The sequence below is a fragment of the Xiphophorus maculatus genome, chromosome 3 (assembly GCF_002775205.1).
Source record: "Xiphophorus maculatus strain JP 163 A chromosome 3, X_maculatus-5.0-male, whole genome shotgun sequence".
Classification (NCBI taxonomy): domain Eukaryota; kingdom Metazoa; phylum Chordata; class Actinopteri; order Cyprinodontiformes; family Poeciliidae; genus Xiphophorus; species Xiphophorus maculatus.
The window spans coordinates 8,702,488-8,725,326 of NC_036445.1; the positions used below are offsets into that span (position 1 = coordinate 8,702,488).

General features: G+C 39.5%; 2 protein-coding genes across 2 annotated transcripts in view; both read right to left on the bottom strand.

Annotated features, from left to right (window-relative positions):
• Positions 1-5,213, bottom strand: part of agmo (alkylglycerol monooxygenase) — a 75,787-nt gene extending 70,574 nt beyond the window's left edge. The window contains exon 1 of the mRNA XM_005799466.3: positions 4,677-5,213. Within this exon, the coding sequence (XP_005799523.2) occupies positions 4,677-4,790 (114 nt within the window). The 5' untranslated portion in view covers positions 4,791-5,213. The remainder of the gene's footprint in view (positions 1-4,676) is intronic.
• Positions 5,214-8,740: 3,527 nt separating this feature from the next.
• Positions 8,741-21,370, bottom strand: meox2 (mesenchyme homeobox 2). The gene is made up of 3 exons (XM_005799435.2): positions 20,400-21,370; positions 16,779-16,951; positions 8,741-10,317 (listed from the first exon to the last, which is right to left on the bottom strand). The coding sequence occupies exons 1-3, from the start codon at positions 20,944-20,946 to the stop codon at positions 10,099-10,101; spliced, it is 939 nt and encodes a 312-aa protein (XP_005799492.1). The 5' UTR covers positions 20,947-21,370; the 3' UTR covers positions 8,741-10,098.
• Positions 21,371-22,839: the final 1,469 nt, after the last annotated feature.

A 22,839-nucleotide genomic window follows, 5' to 3' on the forward strand; every position in this document is an offset into this window, starting at 1 on the left:
AAGCCATGAATAAACTGGCAAAAACAACTTTGGAAAACAATTTCAGTCGCTCTGTTCAAAACTCCCAATCCTCACTTCTGACGTCCATCATGGCGCCTAGAATGATTAAGTGACGTAGCTGAAAAGGGTCAACACTTTCCCCTCATCCTCTCCAACAATTCTGTTGTCTTTTTAGCTGATTGCTTTTGAATTTTAGTGTGATAAAAAAAAATACTCATGAGGTTCTTCCAGGCAAACTCTCTCCCTGTCCAAAAACTATTGATTAACAATTTCTTGTGTAAAAAAAGACTGATTCAAATCATTTCTTTCTGGTAATCATGATCCGTTGTTACATATATCTGATGCTCATATTTTAATTTATTTAATAAGAGAGACAGCAGTAAAAAGGTTTTTTCAGGATATTTTACAGTCATTGCTGGAATAAACTGCAGCCTGAGGTCATTCCACTGAGAAAAGTTAAAGTTTTACCACTTTCCATTACATTTATGTTTACACTTTCTGTTTATAAGTTGGAGTTTGTACTTGAGTTAGAAAGATTTCAACCAAGTCTTATAATCTCAAAACTAAAGTAAACTGTAAACAGCTTTACATTTTCCACAAAATAATGCAACTTATCACAAACAAACAAAAAATTTCTTGACTTTAAAGTTTAGAGAGCAGGTTTTTTGTAGTGTTCTCGGTGCGTGGTTGCTGCAGCAAATACCCTCATGATAAATGAAAAGTTTTCTGCATGTTTCCACCAGGATTTTAACTAATTTAATTTGGTGACAACTGCCAAGACTTTGTTGTTAGAAGGCCTCCTTACCATCACCCTAATCTGGGCAGTGAGATTTTCTGTGTGGCTGCTTCTATAGATCCTCAATCAGACTAACTGAGCTGCTCCAAGGTGTTATTACTTTCCAAGATAAGAGACATGTTGATGAAATTTAGAAAAAGACAATTTAAACATACATTTGTGAACTGCATGTTAATACTGCAGGTAAAATCAGTAATAGGTAATAAAGGTACATTTCTGCTGCTATTGATTTTGAATTTACACCAAGTGTCAGGAACAAACCAAGTAATCCACAAATTGTAAGAAATGGAAAAAAAAAATATTTACAAATTAAGGAGAAAAGCCAAGAAACTCACTTAAATCTGTCAATGTTTAGAAACCATTCCTAAGGGGTATAATATTAACTGATGGCCTACAAAAGGTTTTCATTTCCAGAATATTGAGTTATTGGATAAAAGAAAAAAAAGTCTGCAAAACATGCCGATACAAATAATTACAGGTTTGTTTTTAAGCTTCTGAATGTCACAGCCATGGTCCAGTAGGAATGCGCAAGATAAACAATATACAGTTGAAATGATAGAAATTTGTCCTACGATAGAGATCTGCAGTCTAACAGCTAACCGCGGTGATGCTTGTTGATGATGTAATACCTGGCATCAAAACAAAGGAAGCAAGAAGGAGCGTGAATGAGAGCGCAAGGGAAAAACTCGTTAGAAAGGCAGGTGCAAAAAACGTAAATCATCAGGACCTGGTTCGGGTTTAGCATCCCGTGGTCTCAGCGTGTCGCGCAGGAGGAGCGCAGCAGATGTCACGATCAGACAGCAGGGAAGCCAGGAGCATAGGGTCAGGATGCTTGCTGGGTCGAGCACAGAATAAAGCTCGCTGGGTCCAAGAGACCCTTTCCCTTAACCCTCCAGTGGTCTTAGCGCAATGCTCAGGAGGTACACAGCAGATGTCACAGTCTGACAGTCTTTCCGAAACCACAAAAAGAAAACCTTGTAAAAGTGCACAGTGCAACCCAGCCGGACCAAACACAAGAGTAAAAATCATGTCGGTCTAAATGAACTGACTCTTAAGACAGTAGGAGGGCTAAACAGTCAGACCAGGAGCCGAAACATTTTATCTGCAAAGTGCATGGAAGAGACGAAATACAAGTAATTTTTTTGACCACCTTAAATCGAAGAATGTGTTTGAATACCAGAAATGCAGCCAACTGCACGGTCCAGTTGCAACTCTGTGAAGAAAAAGCAGGATTTGACGCAGACATCCCTTATATTAAAGTGTTGTGCGTCTATATAGAGACATATTTTCATTTAAATTTGATTTAATCAGGTGGTCACCATTGAGATTAAGTTGCTGCCCATCATTATCAATAATAGGCAGCAACATAAAATATTACGTACAAATAAAATGCACAAAAACAAATTTTAACACATACAAATAGATACATTCCACTCAATTAGTATGCAATTTCATGTCTATGGTAAGTTTTATGCAAATCATTTTGTGATATACATCGTTACCACCACTTATGACGACATATTGTGATATAAATTTTATGTCATATTGTGCATCTCCATAATCCATTAACAAACTTCATTTCACCATAAACTAGCCATGGCTGTTAAATATAAACAATGGATATAGTCTGGTCACTTATGGCTTAAGCTAAACGCTTTAGATGTTTGGTTTAGCCTTTATCCATGTTTGGAAGAAGAAAAGTCCTGTGCTTCACCCTGAAAACCCAACGCCAAAAAAGAAGTTTACAGGTAAGGAATATGGTGGTTTGAGGGAAGATGAATGGAGAAACGAACCAGAACCTACTTGATAAGAATCTGAAGATGAATCAAGTGTGCAGCTCCAAGCAAGATGATAATCCCAACCACACAGCCAAAAAAACTCTTAACTGGTTTCAGAGACAGAAAGTAATACCCAGTGAATCACCTGACTTGTATCAAATTTAAAATCTATGAAAAGAGCTGAAAATGAGAAAGGCACTCCAGAACATTTACGATTTGGAGACGGTTGGGGTAGAATAACGAGTGAAAAAAAATAATCACATTTGATTTGCCTCCATTCATGAGACTACTTGAAATCAACACTTCTCCACATAGGAAAGCGTTCAATAATGACTCCCAACTCAAATTTTCTACCCATAATTCCCATTACTGTGATTTCTCGGTATTTACTAAGATTGTGAGAAATTGTTGACCTACGTCACAAAATTTCTCCAGTCCACTTCAAACGATCCAGGCTCCGATTTGGTTTAGCCCAGGGGTGTCAAACTCCAGTCCTCGAGGGCCGCAGTCCTGCAGTTTTTAGATGTGCCACAGGTACAAAACACTGGAATGAAGTGACTTAATGACCTCCTCCTTGTGTAGATCAGTTTTCCAGAGCCTTAATGACCTAATTATTCTGTTCAGGTGTGGTGCAGCAGAGGCACATCTAATAGTTGCAGGACTGCGGCCCTCGAGGACTGGAGTTTGAGACCCCTGGTGTAGCCGCTTTTCCGAGCTGGGAGTGCTATTCCACACAGGTTCAGCACATATGGATCTTTATAAGCAAAGGTTTTGGTTTCCACCAGTGGTGGAATGAGACGTGCACAGCAGCCATGTCCAGAAGCTGGATTTCTGCAGACATGATGAGGTAGGAGCACGAAGCCACTTTGGTCTATCCAGTTTTTATGTTTTTGCCAGAACCCAGATATGCTCTCAGCGTGATTATCGGCAACCAAAGTATCTCCACGGCTTTGCAGAAGTTTTCTGCTCCTTTAAGGCGGACTGTGAGCTCTCATGCTCCACCATTCATGATGGGGATCCTTCAGCATTTTTGATTAACCTCAGAGGAACTCTGCACAGATCATCCCCCCTCTGGCTGATTTTTTATTTCATGGCACAGTCTTAATGTCATGTGAAGGGCATAAGCTCCAAGTCAAGATATTCAACACTTAAGACTTTTTAAATCAGCACTGAATTATGCAAGATTGAATGCCGATTCTGTGAAGCAGTTAGATATTTTTGATAACTTTATTCCGGTAGAGAAAAATGCAAAACAATTTCAGTTTTTTTGGAAATCTTAAAAGTTGTTCAGTTGTTCTATGCACAACATTTTGATTTCAAGGATTAAAACAAAAAATAAAGTATGTAATTTAAATAGAAAATGGAATGTAGAGATTGTTTTTTCATATTTAGTTTGTGCCAAACCTAATCTAACCTGGAAAAAAAGAGAAGAAAATAAAATTTTCTGAATTTTGAAGTTTTGCTGGAAAGTTTGCCTGGTCTTTAATACCAACAGCTTGTCTTTGCACCACACCTTAACTCTTTCACTCATTGGAGTTTTCAGTCTCGGACCCACCGGTGGGTCCGTTGGGTTCTAGAGGTTCAAATCATCAAACTTTTAGTGATTTGGTATCAAATTTTGGATGCTTTTCTCCAGCAAAGACAAAGAAACTGATGGGTGCAGCTAAATGCATGTTAATCCTGGAAGAAAACACGTTTAAAGCTGCACTCAGCCAATGGGTTAAACCAACTTATCAGTTCACAAAATAACTCAAGTTGTTTTTACACCAGCAGTATTGAGAGCATGGAGGGGTTGAAAGAGAAAGAAAATTGTATCAAGCAAACACAAATGTTTATTTTTTCACAATTTAAATGATGTATTAGAAAAATATTTAACATGCAAGCACAATATACCAACTATAAATTTTATATTCTGAAATATATAATCAGCTGCCTTAACTTTCGACCTACAAACTTTATTTTGATGCTCCTCCAGATGAAATTATTTGTTTTGACACAAAATTATTTGATAACAAACTTCCTAAAGTCTTTAAAGCTGAAAAAAATGCCTTAATTTACTTCTACAGGTTTTGTTTTTTTTAAGGAGAGAAGGGTCCACCCACCTGCTGAACATACTGAGGCACTTCCTCCACTTTCTCAAAGGAGGATTCGTTTGGAGTGAGCATGAAGAACATGGCCCGGAGACCCCTGGAAACGGACCCCGCCGCTGCAGCCATGGCCGGGACTCTATTTACCTGTGCAGGTGTTCCAGCCACTCTCACCGCTGCGCACAAAGCGCTCAATCTCAAGCGAGTCACCTTTTAAACTCCTTCTGTTTGTTTTTGGGAACTTCCGCAGGAGGGAAAGTAGGTCAGCTGTGACACGGTTCCGGAACCAGCTGCTGAATAAAGTTCCGAAATAATACAAAATAAAGCACTGTGACGGGTTTAAAGCGCCCACTGGATCCTGCCTCTGCCTTTATCCACGTATTAATCCAGATTTCTCAGGACGTCACTTTACCTTTGGACGCCAGGGTTCTTCACTAAATCACGCTATCAGTTTTATCGCGAGAATCCGCGGTGCAAACTGGCTCCTGTTTGAAGTTTATCTGTGGAAGTTGCAGGATATGATTGAGCTCCAGCAGGGAAGGATGTCCCGCCACATTGTCACATTGCAGCTGTTTGTCACGGTGCTGGGGGGGTTTCCACGCTTTATGCTGTAAATATGAAACTCGTGAATCACTGACGAAATTCTGAAAGAAAAAACGAAGTGTCATATTTCAATGTCTCTATGTACCGCTATCCAAGCAGGACTTATATGTTTAATAACAGCTTGTATAACTGTGGATTTATTTGTAATACTCAGCGCAGAGACAGTTGTGATTTAACTGACAAAGTGATGGAACCATGATTCCGATCTGTTCTGTTAGTTGCAGGAGATAAAGTTATGCAAATTCAGCTTTAATACCATTAAATGTCACAAGGTCAAGCATCAAACCACAAGTGCAACCAATCAACTAAAGCAGCACAAATCTATAATTTTCTTTTCTCTTTGTGAAGGTTTACAAAACCCTTCTGTGGGTTGGAATAGTTGCAGGATTATATATAAAGTATTCATGCCCTTTTTCACATTTTGTCACATTACAATCAAAACATTCAACGTGTTTTATTGAGTTCTTTTGTGGTAGACCAATAAAAAAAACACATAATTGGGAATTTTGCTAAAAATGTTACATAGTTTTAAATGTTCTTGCAATTAAAAGTCTGAAAATTGTGGCTAATTGCTTGCAAAATTGAGAGTGTGGATCTCGGTGTAGTAACAGCTTTGTGTAACAACAAAAACGCCCAGTCAGAGTCAGCGGGACGGTTTCTGAAGGTTTGTACCAGGACTTTGTTACGGAAGAATCAAACGCCACTTTTTAGTTTATTCAGGTTAGAATTGAAGGCGCTACATGCCCTCTTAAGTGTGTTTGTAAAATAAACATGTTTCCACCATAGTTCACAATTGTTGATGCAAGGAGCAGCCATATTGAAATGAGGGGAGTAGCTGGAGTGTCTCCCAGTTCTTAGTGGGAAAACCAACTTCCTGGATTGTTCCAGCTGATTTCTCTGACTGGCAAGTTGGAATTTCTAACTTCTGACACTGAATGGATTTTACCTACGTCCCTGAGTTGCTTATGAAGTCTGTGGCTCCCTCCTGGTTTCAGAGACCTATTCACTCAGTAATCCCAGAACCAAAACTAAACCTTAAGTTCGAAACAGCATTTAGCTTCCAGGCTCCCAGAAAACTTCATATGTGTAGAAACTGACGGTTTATTTACAGCAGGAATTAAAATGTTTTTTGTTTGAAGCAGTTTCTGATCAGAGACTAATAAACCATTTGAAGAACTTGTTTACACCTGAAATATTTTAATTTTAGCATCTTTTTTTCTTTTATGCAATAACTTTATACTTTGTTATTGTTGTTCTATCTTTCTTTTGTGTAAATCACTCTGGATGTAAACATGATAACCTTCACTTTATTTTTCATTTGTTCTTCACTTTGAATTTCGTAAAAACTTAAGGTTAAATTTGGATTTAATTCTGATTGAGCTGATTTGAACTTTATATACAGTAAATGGATTAAAACTGGATCCTTTTCCTGAAATGACTTTCCACTCTTCATAAACAAACCCCTGCTTTGACAAGACCACATATCATAAAATACAGATTCATCATCAAAGCTATTGATTTTAAATGAGTTAAAGAGCAAAAAGTAAAATAAGTTTTTGTCACAAGTACTTCCCGCTCAATTTCACAATAATTTCCACAGACTGAATCTCTTTTAGTCACAAGCCAAAGTGGAATGACATTGTAGCAGGAAACAATGAGAAATGCTGTTATTAAGTCTGCCAGTGAAGGAGATAAGAGAAATTATTATTCATGTATTGTTTATTAGCCTTTGTTATTGTTCCTTATTATTTATCTCTTCAACATTTTATTATTTAGTTGTGTGCAAAAAAAGATAAGCTAAAACATAAATTGGGGCTACAGGGATCATCATGTGAAACATGGCGGGGGCGGCCTTATGCTGTGGGTATGCATTTTTCTACAATGACGGAGAAAAGCCGGCAAAAGTGGATGAATCTTTACTTGGTTCACTTTCCACCAGCACAGTAACCCTAAACACACAGCTGGACTGGCCTGCGTTCACTGGTTGCCATAGTTACTCGTATTAATCTTGCTGTTTTAACATTAGTTAGCATTTTGTCAGTCTGTGGACTACATCTGTTTATCTCAGCGTGATAAAAAAAAATAAGTTATGCTACTAAATTGGCATTAGTGAATGAGACGCGTGTTAAGGACCCGAAAGCTTTAAATGCAGGCGAGTCAATAAATGACGAGAGAAAATGGCCCCAAATATCAGATATTAACTTGCTAGCAATTTTGTTCACGGTAAAAACAAATTCATTTTTAAAGGACAAATAAAATTATTTATTAGTTTGTTCACAATTAGAGGTAAAATGAAGATGCAGCTGCATCCATCAAGATAGGTGATAAATTAAACCATAATAAAAAAAAATGCAGCGAAGTTACATAATCGATGTGCTAAAAATAAAACCTCTGATAACCGCAGATGCCGCAAAGAGATCTGCGCTGGCTGCGAGTTGTAAGTAATTTTATTAGCCTAATTGTAAATAGTTTAAGTAGTTAAAGTAATGTGTTCTCGCCTGTGTTTTGAAGGAGACATGCGCAGTAGAGTGGTTGCTGACGCAACGTGACGTCAACTACAAGGCGCTTGGGAAAAGTTCAAGTCTTGTAACTTGTAAAAGGAGTAAATTAATATTATTTCTACATGCTACTGTCCTTTTTAATTAAGATTCTCATTATACTTACCTATATTGTGCTGTTTTATTCTATTTTAAACCAAAAGATATATAAAAAAATTAAATCTTAAAACACATTCTCAAATCCCAACAAGCCAATAAAATTTGTAATAATTTATCCAGTTTTAATATTTTTGTTCTTCATAAGGTTTTAACAGGACGGCTTGCCCTTTAAATGCGTTTAAAGGTGCACACTAATTCCTCTCAGGACAGATATACTTACATTTTTGTTGTGAAGACAGCAGCTGACAGTCAGCAGTTGGGGGCTGCAGCAGAACTGACAAGAGCACATTTGTGTGCGGTTACAAATACTGTTTGTTCAAATTTAAAGCCGAATGGAAAAACAGGGGAGCCCTCGACACTTGTGAATAATCTGCAGTGCTAAAGCAAAAAAGAAAAGAAAAGAGAGAAAGAAAGAAAGCTGGATCCGATTCAGGATCAGCGGGTTATGCCTGCAGGGGCTGGAAGGAAAAAAATTATAAACCTCAAATACCATGTGAGGTGCCTCTAAGACAAATTAGCATGCACAATCACAACGTGGTGAAAGATGAGATCAAGACACTAAATTATTTTCAACTGGATTTGGTAACCAGATCCCATCCTTTGTGGGTTCTGTTGAGTCTTGGCAGGAGTCCCCGGCACCGGCCCTCGGGCGAAGGTGAATTTAACATGCGCCCACATCGCCAGCTTTCTGCACTCTCTGCAGTGTTTAATTTATTTTAGCCTCTCTTGGTGGAATATGCATCCATCAGATGGGATGAAGGACGAAAAGCTGCAGAAATGGTGGAGGGGGAGGAAAAAAAAAAACTTTTTTCAAGAAACTTCATTAACCACTCTTAAAAGTTTTATTCAATTTGCAACTGTCCCCTGCTTCAGGTTTCAAATCATTTGCAAAAAAAACAAAAAACAAAAACAAGAGTCATCTCCAGGCAGAAAAACGCCAGCTAACGAGCTGTCAGTGTGTATTACTGCATGAGCTGAACAGTCTGGGTAAAGGCTTATTGTAACGGTAAGACAAGACTAACAGTTATTTACAGATCGCTCATATTTGCAAGGCAGATCAGATTTCCTGGCACCTGGTGTAGTCAAACACTTAATTACAGCGTAATTTACATTTTAAACAGTAGAAACCGATCGAAGCGCAGACTTAAGGTTCAACAGTGCAAATCAAAGCTTCAGGCTGCTCCTGCAAAGAGACAAAACGTGGAATGTTAACAGTTTATTATTTAGTTTTTTAATGAATTTCCATCATCAAGATGCAGTGAAGTGAAACAGTATTTGTCTCTGTAGAGATTTCTTCTTTTTTTGTCACACCTAAAGGTTTAAAATTATACAACTAGTGTTTATATCAAAGGTAATAGAAAATGTATGAATTTATGTATTAACCTGAAAACAATAAGTCCAAGTCATCCTCAGTAATACGTCAACAATGAAATGATTGATCAAAATTTAGGAAATTTCTTAAATTGAACATGAAGTTGGCCAAAAGTCTAAAGAAATTCAAGAATAAAAGGGAAAATCACTGACATTTATCTATTGGTAAAGAGTTAGAATGCCCTTTCAAACATGGTGGTTGTATGATTATCTGGGGCTTTGATGATCTGAAATATGTAATCAAATTAACATTTGAATGCATAAAAAACAAGACAAAGATTGAGGAGTGGCCTAGTCAAATTCTGGACTTGTCTGGACGCTGTCATGGCTGGTTAGACGTGAAGACAATAAATGTTTCTCTAATAAAAAGTGAGAAAAAATTCCTCCGCAATGATGGATGTTAGCGCAAATGCTCGATGGTGGCTTGTAAAGCATTTTTCCCTAAATAAAATCAATCATAAATGTAAAATATATATGTATATATTTTATTATTTACTCTCTTTGCAGGTTATGTTTGATATTGAAAAAAAAATCTGATTTATGTGTGACAAAAAACTAAAAACAAGAAATCTGCAAAGGTTCAAACACTTATTCAAAGCACTGTATTTTGTTCTTTTTTTTGTCATTTATTAATAAAACTTTCATCGAATGACCTCAGTTCTTCAAATTTACATGATGCCTGCAGCTATTTTTGTTTCACTCCTCTGCGTTTGTACACTCGTTTAGCGTCGTTGTGTGACGTGGCGGATCATCCAACAGCAGTTCCCTCTAAGGAAGCTCCCGAGGCGGATAAGGGTTGGTGTCCATCATAAGTGCGCATGCTCGGAGCTCTGGTCGCTGTCATGACTGTCCTCGTTGGCTAAGGAGTCCGTCGAATGATGCAGCGCCGCGATGCCGGAGAACTCCGACGGCAGAAGCGTTCCTTTTTTCACATTCACCAGTTCCTTCTCGCGAGCTGCTGCCCCCTGCTGGCCGCCTTTCACTCTTTTCCACTTCATCCTCCGGTTCTGGAACCACACCTTCACCTGCGAAGGGAGCAAAGCCTTAAATCAACGAGAATCCTCCTTAAGAGTTACTGTGACGCTGTACGTATTAGGGTCATTGTAGGTGAAAAAGGACGAGTACATTTTCGCACCCCGCCCTCTCCCTGCAAAAAAAAAAAAAAAAAAATCAGAAATTTTCTAGTAAAAAAAAAAAATTCTAAGTTTCAAAAGTTGAAAATTTGCTTTAAAAAAAATCTAAAATTTTTTACATTGATCTTAGAAAATTTCTAAAAAAAAAAAAAATTCTGAAAAGTCAAAAAATTGCTAGAAAAAGCTCTGAAGTTTTGAGATTATTCTTTAAAATGTTCTAGAAAAAAACAAGGACATTTCTGAGCTCCGAGTGTCAAAACTGTTCCAGAAAAACCCTCAAATGTTGAGATCAGTCTCAGAAATTTTCTAGAAAGAAAACAAAGACATTTCTGAGTTTGAAAAGTCAAGAATTTGCTAGAAATTTTTTTTTAAAAATTTGAGATTACTCTCAGAACTTGTCTAGTCAAATCATAAAGTGAAAAAAGTCTTTTCTAGCAGATTTTCAGCTCTAGAAAATCAGAAATTTTCTTGTTTTCCCAGAAAACTCCTGCGATTAATCTCAAACTTTCTGAAATTTTTCTAACAAATTTTTGGCTTTTCAATCTGAGAAATGTTATTGTTTTTCAAGAAGATTTCTAAGATGAATCTTAAAATATCTGAGATTTTTGGTGGAAATCTATACCTCATTTTTTCTTCCTCATCTAGAATAGCCCTAATAGACCAGTGTAATTTCTCCATCTCCAACTGATGAATAAATAAAAATAAAGCTCCCTTTCTGTTACAGGGTTTTACAGATGATACCAGAATGAACCAAAATAATAAAAAATAAGGGTTACAATTTACTTTCAAGTGTGCAAGATAAGATATTGTGCAAAAAACATGTAAACGTTTTCCATGAAAAACAAAGTGATAAATTACCTAGCAATAGCTACTGCCTTTAGTAGTAATAACTGTTGTTTTCTGTATGACTTTATCATCCTTACACTATTCTTTAATGTGTTTGCATATTAATAAACATTTCTGTAAATATTCCATCTTTGCCAAATAGATTAATTTTCAGCTGACATGAGCAGACAATAATTATGAGCGTAAAATAAAAAATGATCACACACTTGACCATCACACAGGTTTGCAGATTTTTGCTCGTTTCAGGTCAAATCACTGAACTTTGGTTGTGTGATTAGAAAACCTTGATTTCTTTCTTTGTAGAGAAGATTTGAAATAATTCTCCTGCAGTTCGAAGGCCTCACTCCCGACCCTGGCGAGGAGTTCAGGGTCAGCTCGGAAACTGCAGCATCCTCTGGTCCTACAGCTACAAAACAAATCCAGATCGTCGTTCCTCCGCCTCCATAAATGTCAGCTGGTGTGAAGTCTGTTCTGTCTGACGATGGTGCCGGTCCAACCAAATGGGTCTGGTCTGTCCAAAGCACATTCCTGCTGAGGTCTTTTGGTCCTTTTTTAATTGCCCTATCAGGAACTTTAACATTGATCATGTGAATTTTTGAGGCCTGTAGAGAATGAGATGACACTCTTGGGTTTTTGCCACTTCTCTGAGAATCGTGAGGTTACCTCTTGACCTTTTAACCCTTCCCAGATTTATGGGGACGCAGCATGTTTCATTTTCACATCTGCCTTGGATTTTTTATTTAAAAGGTTTCGATTTTATAGCCTCAAGATGCAATCATCAAATTTCTCCAAAACTTAACAGCATGAATCAATTGTTGTGACCAATTGATTTTATTACTAAGCTGTTACCTTGGATTTTTTGAAATTTCTCTGAGCATTTCACTGTCTGAATTGGCAGACCACATGAATTGATCTGAAATATTTTCCTTTCAAATAAAAAATTTCCCTGCAGAACAATTTAATCTGAGATGACCTCATGACCTTATAACCCTTCCGAGATTGATGGGCAACAGGAGTTGCTTCTCTAAAGCATCTGATCTGTACGTTCCTCGGCAGAAAACTGATTTTATCATCATTTATGATGATCAACTAATGAACTGTATTTGCAAACACGCATAATTTGCACAACCTTTTTGTTTTTGTTGTTTAAATAACGCTAATTCTGATTTGTTTGCGTCTTTGTCTTTGATTTAAAGCTGTATGGTGTTGGAATTGAACGGGTGTGTATTTTCTTTATCCGATGCCTTTATATATGGACATGCGGCTCCACCTGCCACTCGGCGTCTACCTGTTTTTTCCTGACTCAACAATCTCTTCCGTATTTGATGATTAAGCTGTTGCTTAAAACGGTTTACACATCGAGCTGCAGCAGAGGCTTCCAGAGAGCCGCCTCGTGGGCCCTGGAGGGGCGGGAGGGGAGTCCCCTTTGACACAGGGGGAGGTGGGTTTATTTTTGGGGAGCAAAGCCATCACATGGTCAGGAAGTTAGTTGACAACGCAAACGTTTGTCTTGAGCGGGCGGGGTACTGAGTATCTGAGCGGATTCTTTACAAGCCTGAGGCGGCGACGCGTTTCTGGCTCTGATGTCACACAAACCCGTTGCTTTCAAAGCAAACTGGGGAAATTCAGATTCTGTGACGAAGAGTCTGAACGACCCGACTCCACATACATGGTAATGTCAAATTTTGCATCAAAAACTCAGATCTGTGAGCCACTAAACACATTTCAGCAACATAAAATCTACCAGTAAAAACAGCACAGCATGAGCATAGTGGCAGAAATTAAATAAGCTGCTCTAATTTTATTTTAATAGGAGTAATAGGTTTTAGATTTTACTACTAAAGTGGTAACATTACCAGGGTTAGGCTGAATTTTCTATTAACCTCTTCCAGGATCTCAAATGGTCAGACTTCCACCATGTGAGATGTTTCTGCTTTCTGACGCCTCTTTAAAAATAATCCAGCTTCCTCAGCCTCCAAACACATTAAAAATCCATCGTATTTCTCCAGACAGCTGACGCAGCATAAATCAAGCTAACCAATGTTAATGCCAGTATTTACCTCAGAGTCCCCTGCTGCGTTCGCTCACACACAGTCAACGTATGGCGCAATATGCATGCACATTTTGATGCCACTGGAAGACTAATTGCAACAATGTGGGAGAGCGCTGCAGGACGGCAAACTCCGTGCCCTCAGCTAGCACATTGGCTGAATCTGAGTTTTCTTTCTTCTCAGCTTCCGAGACTTTGTAATTTGAACCGACAGGAGAGCGTTACTTCAAAACTTTATGAAGCATGTGACATTTTCCAAGCTGGACTTTGCAGGTGTCGTCGCAGGGGTTTGCTTTACTTTGAAAATTCCTTAAAACCTGCCAGAAAAGATGGAAATCTTGAATCTGCAGAGCGACCTTCTATTTTTAGCATTTCAGGATCTAAATGAAGAAAGGAAATGATAAGAAGAGCTTCTTTAATTACATTTTTTTTTGCCCCATTGGACATTTTATGTAATAAAATTTGAAAACTTACAACTATGTTTATTTTTATTTGTCTTGTTTTGCCTTTGAAGAGTATTTCTACGTGAAAAGCAGATTTTATCCTGTCATTAGTTGAGAAATCTTGCTAATTCTAGCTAAAAAGTTCAAATTTAGTGAAAATACAAAGAATTTTAATTTGAAAGGTGTTTTGCTTTAAAAAAAAAAATCTAATTCCTGCACATTGAATATTAGTTTTGATTCTGGTGCATTAATTTCGCTTTTAGAGAAGTAAAATCCCAATTTGGTAACACAACAAAAAATATAACTTTTAGCATAAAAAATACATATTTTAGCCTCACATTTTGAAGACAGATGTCTTTTATTCTCTTCCTTTTTGGTGCCCAAACATAAGTTTTTGATTTTTTTAGCTGTCGGTTCTTTATTTTTACTTCCTCTTTAATATGAAACACTTTCCGTCACTGGCTAACTTTCAGTCATCCAGGATCAGATGCATCTGTAGTTTCTGTGGCTATTGATCAGACATCCTTCATCCTGTTAAAGCTAAAATTTGACACCTTAAGTCTGAGATAAGGGATATATTTTAGTTTTAACGTTCAGTGTAGGTGGAGTTTACAGCAGAAAGAAGCAAATTACTTCTTTCTGACAAATGTCACTCAAACAGAGAGAAAACTAGAGAGAATCTGTCAGTTTTAGTAAATTTAAGTGTTTTTTAAGACTTCTATTGTTTAATTTTAACACTAAAGTTGGATTAAGCTTTTTAAATATTACATATTATTCCAGCTCAGTGTGTTTTGAGGACTTTGCTTGTGGTAGCTAACTAACTACCCATAAGCTTGTTAAACTTCCTGGATGAGAAGGAACGCAACAAAAATGTTTTTCATTTTGAATTCCCAAAACATATATTAATCCTTTTTCAAGAGTACGAACGGACATGTTTAAAAAAAGATGCAAAAGAAGGACTGAATAAATGAATCAGCAATTCAAGACCTGACCAAATTTAGTTTATATATGGAGCTGATATTTTATATATATTTAAAATGTAGATTGTGGAGTTTTAAACTTTCTAACACTCTGCAGGAAACATTAAATAGGCCGCCTTACTAATGAGGAAGAACCATACAAACCAAGTCTCTAAGAAATGGATTTATCAACTCAAAACAAACAAAATTGTATGTTTCAACTCATTTCCTGTTAACTTTGTACAAAATGTCCAACGGAGAAACAAAACCTCTCCTAGCTTCAATACACAAAATAACTAAGCTTTGATCATTTCCCCCTGGCTCACCTGTTTGACCACTTCTTTATTACACAGTGACATTTATTTAGTGCCTATTGGGAGCAAAACATTTCATGGTGTTCATTATTAAACGCCTCTATCAGGCAAAGTTCAACAAGCCATGAACTAGAAGGAAAAACTGAAGAGGATTAAAGATGTGGGTTTCTGCACCGTTGGTCACGGACAAGTTTAAGAACTTTTCAGAAATTTTCTACTTCTGATCGCCTATCAAAAATATAAATAGTCTACATAGAAGCTAATTAAGTAGACACTTTGGACAAAACAGTCTTAAAAATTTATTGGTATATATATAAAAAATTATTTTCTAGAAACTGCTACACCTGTTAAAATTACACAATTTCTCCGTAGAAACAATGAATAAAATCTGGTTTAAGATACGACTCCAATAACCAGACCTGGTCGTCTAATTTATGAGGTCCGTTGCCATGGCTACTCTATAAAATGGCAAGTGGGTGTGCCATATTCCTAAATCCGTTCAATCATTGGAAATCCAAAAGTACTCTACATACTGCTGGCAATAAAAAAGCAAAGGCACTGTGTGCCATTATTACCATTAACTGTTGCATTGGTTTGGTGTGGAGTGCTTCACACAGTAGCTTAATCTACACAGTTTATACTGAAAGGAGGAAATGTGCCTGTGTGGAGTTTGCTCTCTTCTAACCTACATAGAGAAACAGACAAAGATACTGTAGCTAAACCAAAGGCTCTGTGCTCCAGTTTTTGAGATTATTCTGAATATTTTAGACGTTTTCCTTCTGAATAAATGCGTTTTGATGCCGTGCTAAATCTAAAGTTTGAAAAACACCAGCAGAGATGTTGGCCACTGCTTGAAGCATTCACTTTTGGACTAATTAGGAATAATCCAAAAATATAATGAAGGATGACCTAAAGGAAATGGTGTCAAACTCATTTTTATTTTGGGCCATATTGAGATTGTAAATACCAGGATGTATTAATAAAACCCATAAAAAATTGTTAAAATATTAATAAATAGCTGTATTTGCAGTTGATGAGTAATTTTTAAAATTAAATTCAACATCCTTTCACATTCAGCAGTTCAGTAAGCACACAACTGGCCACATAAAAATCTACGGCAGGCCGGAGTTGGCCCCCGGACCTCGAGTTTGACACACGTGATGCAAAGGAACAAATATCCAGATCATTTCCACCAGTTTAGACTGGATTACATGACATAAAGTCAAAGCAAACATGTTTACCTTTTAGATATGCCTCCAAGGCATCAGCTAAAAACACCTGATGATTTTTACGTTGGATCTGCGGTCCGTCTAACCACCAAAATCACTGGCGGCGCATCAACTAGGTGTGAGTTACGGCTTCCAAAAGGTTGTCACAGAATGACAAGCCGCGTGCCGCTTCCTTCCTCCAACCATTTGTCTCCTGTTATTTATTTCACCTGCCTGCGTTTTACAGCGAGCGGCCCACGCTCGGAGAGGGGAAGCGACTTGCTAGACAGCACTTCCTTCAACCTCGTCTGCAGCCCGCCTGAAAGAATAGACGGGAACATCTGGAATATGATCGCCCAATGACGCAGCCACATCTGGAGCACGATGAGCCCCCGCAACGGAGTTACCAAAACACAGTAGCGAGTGAAAAGCCTTCCTCTAGTCCTGAGGGCGCCTCTGTTTTCACAACATGGCATTAATGTGCTAATGGAGGGTTCGGTAATGCCTGACCCCGGGAATAAGCAGGGACCTACTTGTCTTTCGGTGAGGTCGAGGTTCACAGCGATCTCGTAGCGCCTTAGCCGGGTCAGGTAGTTGTGGTGGGCGAACTCGGCCTCCAGCTCGCGGATTTGCTCCTTGGTGAACGCTGTCCTCTCCTTCCTGGGCTTGCTGCTCACGTCTGGCTTGTAGTTCCCGTCCTGGGACTCTGAAATCAAACACCACACAGGGGTTTCTCTTAAGCTCAGGGCAGAAAGTGAAAACGAAGACAGGTGCAAGAAAAAAGGTAAGGGCTGTCTGTCAAGCTTAACTGTCCAGTTGTTGTTTACAAATCTTCAAAGTGGATGGAAGGACTTGCTTTTTTCTGTAGTTTATCAGAAAACCTAAACAGGAAACGTTACTTCCAGACTCTTTGCTTTCATTTTAGATTTGTTATGAAAGTTGTTCACAATCAGCGAAAAAATGAGTCCCTTAAGAACACAAGAACTCTGAAGTAAGGCCTGAATTTAATACAAGAAAAACAAATTGTTCACTTGCATGAGACATGAAGGAAAAACTTTCATATCCAACATCGTTTGAGTTCTGCACAGCTGCTTTTCTTTGCTTATGCACTTCAAAATGAGCTCCAAATTGTTAATTTGCCTTTCAAATCTTCCCCGTTTTATAGCGTTTTCTGCGGCTTTGCTGGACTCACTTCACATGCACATACCAGTCTTAAAGGAAGCAACAATCGCTATGGAAACTCAGCAGTGTTTCTGCAGCGTGCGTTAATCCAACAGGTCTGCGTCAAGCTAAACTGTAAATAGTCCTGCAGACACATCTAAGGTTTCTTCTCCTCCAGACGAAGGAAGCCCTGTTGGTGCTGTCTTTCTGTCTAATTAGAAGAACGGCTTCTACATACCACCTAAACAGCCAGAAGGAAAGATGCAGAGGCCGATTGAGAAGCCAAGACAAACAAACACAGACGTAAACTGCAAGAATTCCCACATAAATTTTGTAAAATTAAACATGGTATTGCTTCTCCCCGCAGCTCGTGCCTGGCTCCCCTTTGACCCGGCTTTCCCCTCCCTGTAATTTTAAACCGAGCAGCAAGTTGCCGATCCTGAAGCGGGGCCTTCAGACAAACTGACCTGCTGCCTTTCCTTTACACACACATTGCGTAAAAGAAGAGGAAAAAAAAAAAGAATAAAATGAAAGCAGAAGACAGACAGACGCTTTAGAGCAGGCGGGCCTGCAGTTAAAACGAGCGGGGGAGCTTTTATGGCACCGCCGCTGCACCACACCAATTAGGTCCCCGCTGTAACTTTCATCTGTCCACAAAAAAGGAGGAATAATGCGGGCAAAGCACACACACCCAGACGGGGCATGCCGTTTGAGGCTGCCAAATGAACTTGGCAAAGTTCAGCAGGGATCCTCAGGGGAAACGCTAGAAGAATAGATTCTCGAAAGTAGAACCCTCTGCTGTAAAATTAGTTTTTTAAATTTTTTTGTTCTCAAATTCAAGCAAACCGAACTCAAAGTGGCTTTAAGAAGATTCCTACTCGTCATTCCTACTTTTGTAGACAACAATGCCTCAACAAATTAAAGCCATTTTATTGTTCCACTCTGAAAATCTGGTATTTTTTTAAAGGACAACCACTCCCTTGACAGCCTTATAAACTGGATAGAGACACCCGAAGCCTTGCATGCCCGAGAAAAAATGAGCAGGTTACCCTGAAACCAGACACCCTGACTCATCTCATTAGCTCAGGCCCCAGCCGAGCTCGAGGAAACAGCTTCAACTGGGTACCAGCAGCAGAAAACCCATTCAGATTGGAGGTTAGGGGGGAATGAATTCTCGGGTTTTATTTTCATTTCTGCATCTAAATTCAAGTTTCCCCTGCAGCTCCTGGTCCAGATGCTGAAACCCAATCAGAGCTGCATCTCATGCGAAAGGCAGCAGCTTGATATTTAGACAGCTGACTGAGGCGGCGGCACAGCCAGCCTCCATAATCAGAGTGATTGGTCGCACAGCGGCGAGGACGCGCCGCTCTTCTGAGGCTGCGGGGGAAAGCGGGATCTGGAAGCAGAAGCTCGGTTTTCGAAGCAGCGGAGGAAAATTTGAGGTAGTTTGTAGAATTAGTGGATTAAATATGTGATTGCACCACTTTCCATGAGGATAACAGATCATTCAGCAGAAGACAAACAAAATGATGAGCTTGGGTTGCATGATTGTGCCATTTTTTCTTTTTTGCTACAGTAAATTGTTGGATAAATTTGAAATCTAATTGTTCCCAGTTGTTTTGTTTTCAGGCCTGTTCAAATAAAACCAGTCAGGAAATGCAAAGAAATGTAGAAAAAACAAACTTTATAAATTAGATTGTGTTGTGGCATATTGATAGTAACTCATGAGTGCGATTATTTTGTGTAGCCTATTTGATGATGAACATGTAAGTGAAGTGACACATTTATTGCCAAAAATCAACAACATTTTGTTGTTGTCACAATAAATGCCACAAAATGTCCTGATAACATTTTAGTCTCCTGCCAAGTTCGCCTGCAATCTGAGCAAAAACATCAGACAAGAATCAGTGGTTTTGACAATAAACACGCCTTCAAAGAGGATTGCAGATCAGTTCTGATTTCAGTGTTTAAAAGGACAGAAGGAGCAGGGAGGAGTTGTTTCCTTGAAACTCTGACTAATATCACGTTCCCAGTAAGCGGCTCGGTGACCCAAACCTCACCGTTTGTCATGATAATGACTGATTATTGTGGTTGGAAATGTTCTGCAGGTCCTCCAGGTGAAATTTAGATAAAACTGTTTAAAGTTTATTCAAAATAAAAAAGAGCTGAACATGTTGGTTTGTTTTAATAAGCTTTTATAAACAGCTGATTACAAATTAAGCAAATTAGTTTATTAAAATTTCCCTGCTTTTAAAAAGTATTAATTTAAAACATGTACTAAATATGGCATTAAAAGGGGATTATTTAAGATTTATTTTCAAATGCTAATAATCTTTTTTTTAAATAGTCCCACCTACCGTCTAGAATTTCCTTGACTATTGTATATTTTTAAGAAACGCCCCAAACTGTGATTTATATTAACCACAAGATTTAAACAGGAAAAGCAGGAAAAGTCTGCATCTGCCGGCCGTTTAGTGCGGCACGAGGCGCCGCTGCTGCCCTTTTACAATCCATGACATCAATTCTTTACCGTGCACCTCATTTTCTGCCCTCTGAAGAGTGTCGCAACAAACCAGATGTGATTTTTTTTAAAAGCAAAACACGGCAGCAGTAGTGAGAAGTGCCTCTGCAGTTATGATATGGCCTTTTGCCCCACGCTTCAGTGCGCCTGCAGCCTGAATCAGCCAACACCTACAAACTGCTTCTCAGACACGCTTTTTGTTTTTCTATCCGAGCTGCAGAGCTCCCAACAGCTGAGCTGTTGAATGATCCCGAGTGACGCGTACAGATGTTTGTGGTATCCTGGAGCTCTGGCTGGAAAAAGCTGATATTTATGTAAAAGCGTTTCCCTTTCAAAAAGATCTCCAAAGAATTTCAACTTCAGTCTTTTTGTTTTTCAATGTGTCAAAACGGATTATTTTCCCCAGCAGATGTGTGGGAATAAGAAGAAATTACTCCAGTTTGCTTCCTTTTTCTCCCAGAATTCATCTTACCTGAGCTGTCGCTTTTCCTCTTGCCGTTCCTCTTCTCCGCTTCAGCGGGTGACAGAGTCTGCCTGCCGAAGTCTGCAGGTACACAGGAAGCCCCCGTTGGGGTGCTGCCGCTGCCCAGAGTTGGGGTGCTGGCGCACATGCTGGGCGGCCCGGGGTGGCCCAGGTCCGGCGGCGTGGGCCCGTTCTCATGGGACGACAGGGAATGCGGGTGGCAAAGGCCGTGGCGTGAGCCGCCGCCAGGTGACGGCATCTGTGGGATGTGCCAGGATCCGTGGTGCTGAGGCTGGTGGTGATGCTGCTGGGAGGGCAGGTGGCTCCGGTGGTGGTGGTGCTGGCCGGGAAACAGGCCGTCATCGCCCGGGTAGCTGGAGATGACGCATGGGGACGGCGAGGATGTGGAAGAGGAGGACGAGGAAGAGGCCAGGTCGGGGTAGGAGATGTGATCCGAGCGTCCGTGGAGAGTCAGGGGGGACTGGGTGAAGGCGGGATGCAGGGCCTGCGCCGGAGCGTGGGGGCTGCGCAGGCAGCCGAACAGCGTGTGATCCATGGAGCCCAAACACACACACACACGGCCCTCCAGTGAGGCTGGGATGAGTGAAGTCAAGAAAACCAACCAAAAAAATAAAGAACAATCACAAGCACATATCCAGGTTATTTCCCCCAAACTTTTCCTTTTAGCTGAAACAAAAAGAGAAAAAAAATGAGAAATGAAATAGTCAGAAGGCAAAAGGGGTTGAGAAATGGGCGTCCTGTGGTAATCCAGAGCATGCGGCTGGTTGGCAGGCTGTGCAGGATAAACAGAGAGCCCAGGACAAGCTGCAGCAGAGCTTCTCAGATGTCAGGAGGAACAGAGGACTGGAGCTCTAGGCTGGAAGCACAGGAGGTTCCTAGGAGCTGCAGAACGAGGGGAGTCAAGGAAGGGGATGTTATAAATAGGGTGTAATGTGAGAGGGAGGCTGGGTCACAGGCTGCATAGGCTCCACTGACCACATATATATGATCATCCTCCAAAAAGCACAGCACAATAAATCTGCACTATTAAAAAGGCTGAGCTTTAGGAAAGAAAGGCAGCTTAATCTGGACTCGGATTTGACCTCTGGTGCCCACCTTTTTTTTAATATATATCCTCTTTAGGAAATCGGCGTTGGTACTTCGTAGGTGGGGCGGAGGGGAAGGGAGGTCGCATGAGGGGAAGTGGGAGATGGAAGGGAGAGGTGTCAAAGGTTAACCCAGCATGTTACCCTGTGTTTGTCAGCATGGACTCAAACCAGAACGTAACTATCCTCGCGTCACACTCAGATCGCCGTAATGCTTCCTGGTTTCTTTAACTTTTTGAAATGATGTTTTGCTAATTGTTGCGTTTGGTTTCTGTGCTGCCCTCATTTTGCTTCACATCACATCTGCATGCAATCTTGTAGATCATGTGTTTATTACTCACCACGAATAGGGAACAAAGTGATAGAAAACTGGGAAACTGCTGAAACACTGAGGATAAAAACCCACCTGTTCAGAGTTGATTTGATTCCTATCAACTGGAACATTAATCAATTAATCAATCAAGCTTTTCAGGCCATTAGTCAGCTGTATATTTGGTTATTGATTTTGTTGACAGTATGTGACAAAATGTAATGTTTTTGCTTGTTTCATAATTGGTTACTGTGTAAAGTTTTTATGATGTAAAGTACTTTGAACTGCCTTGCTGCTGAAATGAGTTTTGCAAATAAACTTGACTTTGACTTTATTTGAGGCTTTCATCATTTCTCTACTCTAAACTTAATAATGTTTCAAATAACCTAAAATTATCTGAGGCGTACCTCAAGGTTTCATACCAGTCCCAGTTTTTTTTCCCAATTCTTAATCACTTATTGCCTGAAGTTATTTACAATTTTATATACATATATAACATGTATACATATTAGGGCTGGGATTTTATTGCTTCCATTTTAACTTAATTACATAGAAATTACTGCGTTAAAAATACTAATGCAGGGCGTGCCATGGGTGGCGTAGGGGTTAGCGCGACCCATATTTGGAGGCCTTCAGTCCTCGACGCGGCCGTCGCGGGTTCGACTCCCGGACCCGACGATATTTGCCACATGTCTTCCCCCCTCTCCTTCCCTGTTTCCTGTCAGCCTACTGTCATATAAGAGACACTAGAGCCCACAAAAGACCCCCTGGAGGGGTACAAAAAAAATACTAATGCAATTAGTTTCTTTTTATTTGTTCTTTTTACAAACAAAAGTCCCGAGCCGGAACCTTTGTATTTTGTTTCTGATACACCTGTAAATCTGACGCACAAGTGACATCCCCAAATAACAGCGATTTGGGCGACAAAGCTGCTTTTCTTGGCACATTGAGGGTTGATTTTTGTTTCAACAAATGAACTAATAGGACTTTTAAAAGACTATTGTTGTGTGTAAGTTGTGTAAAAAAGGAGTTG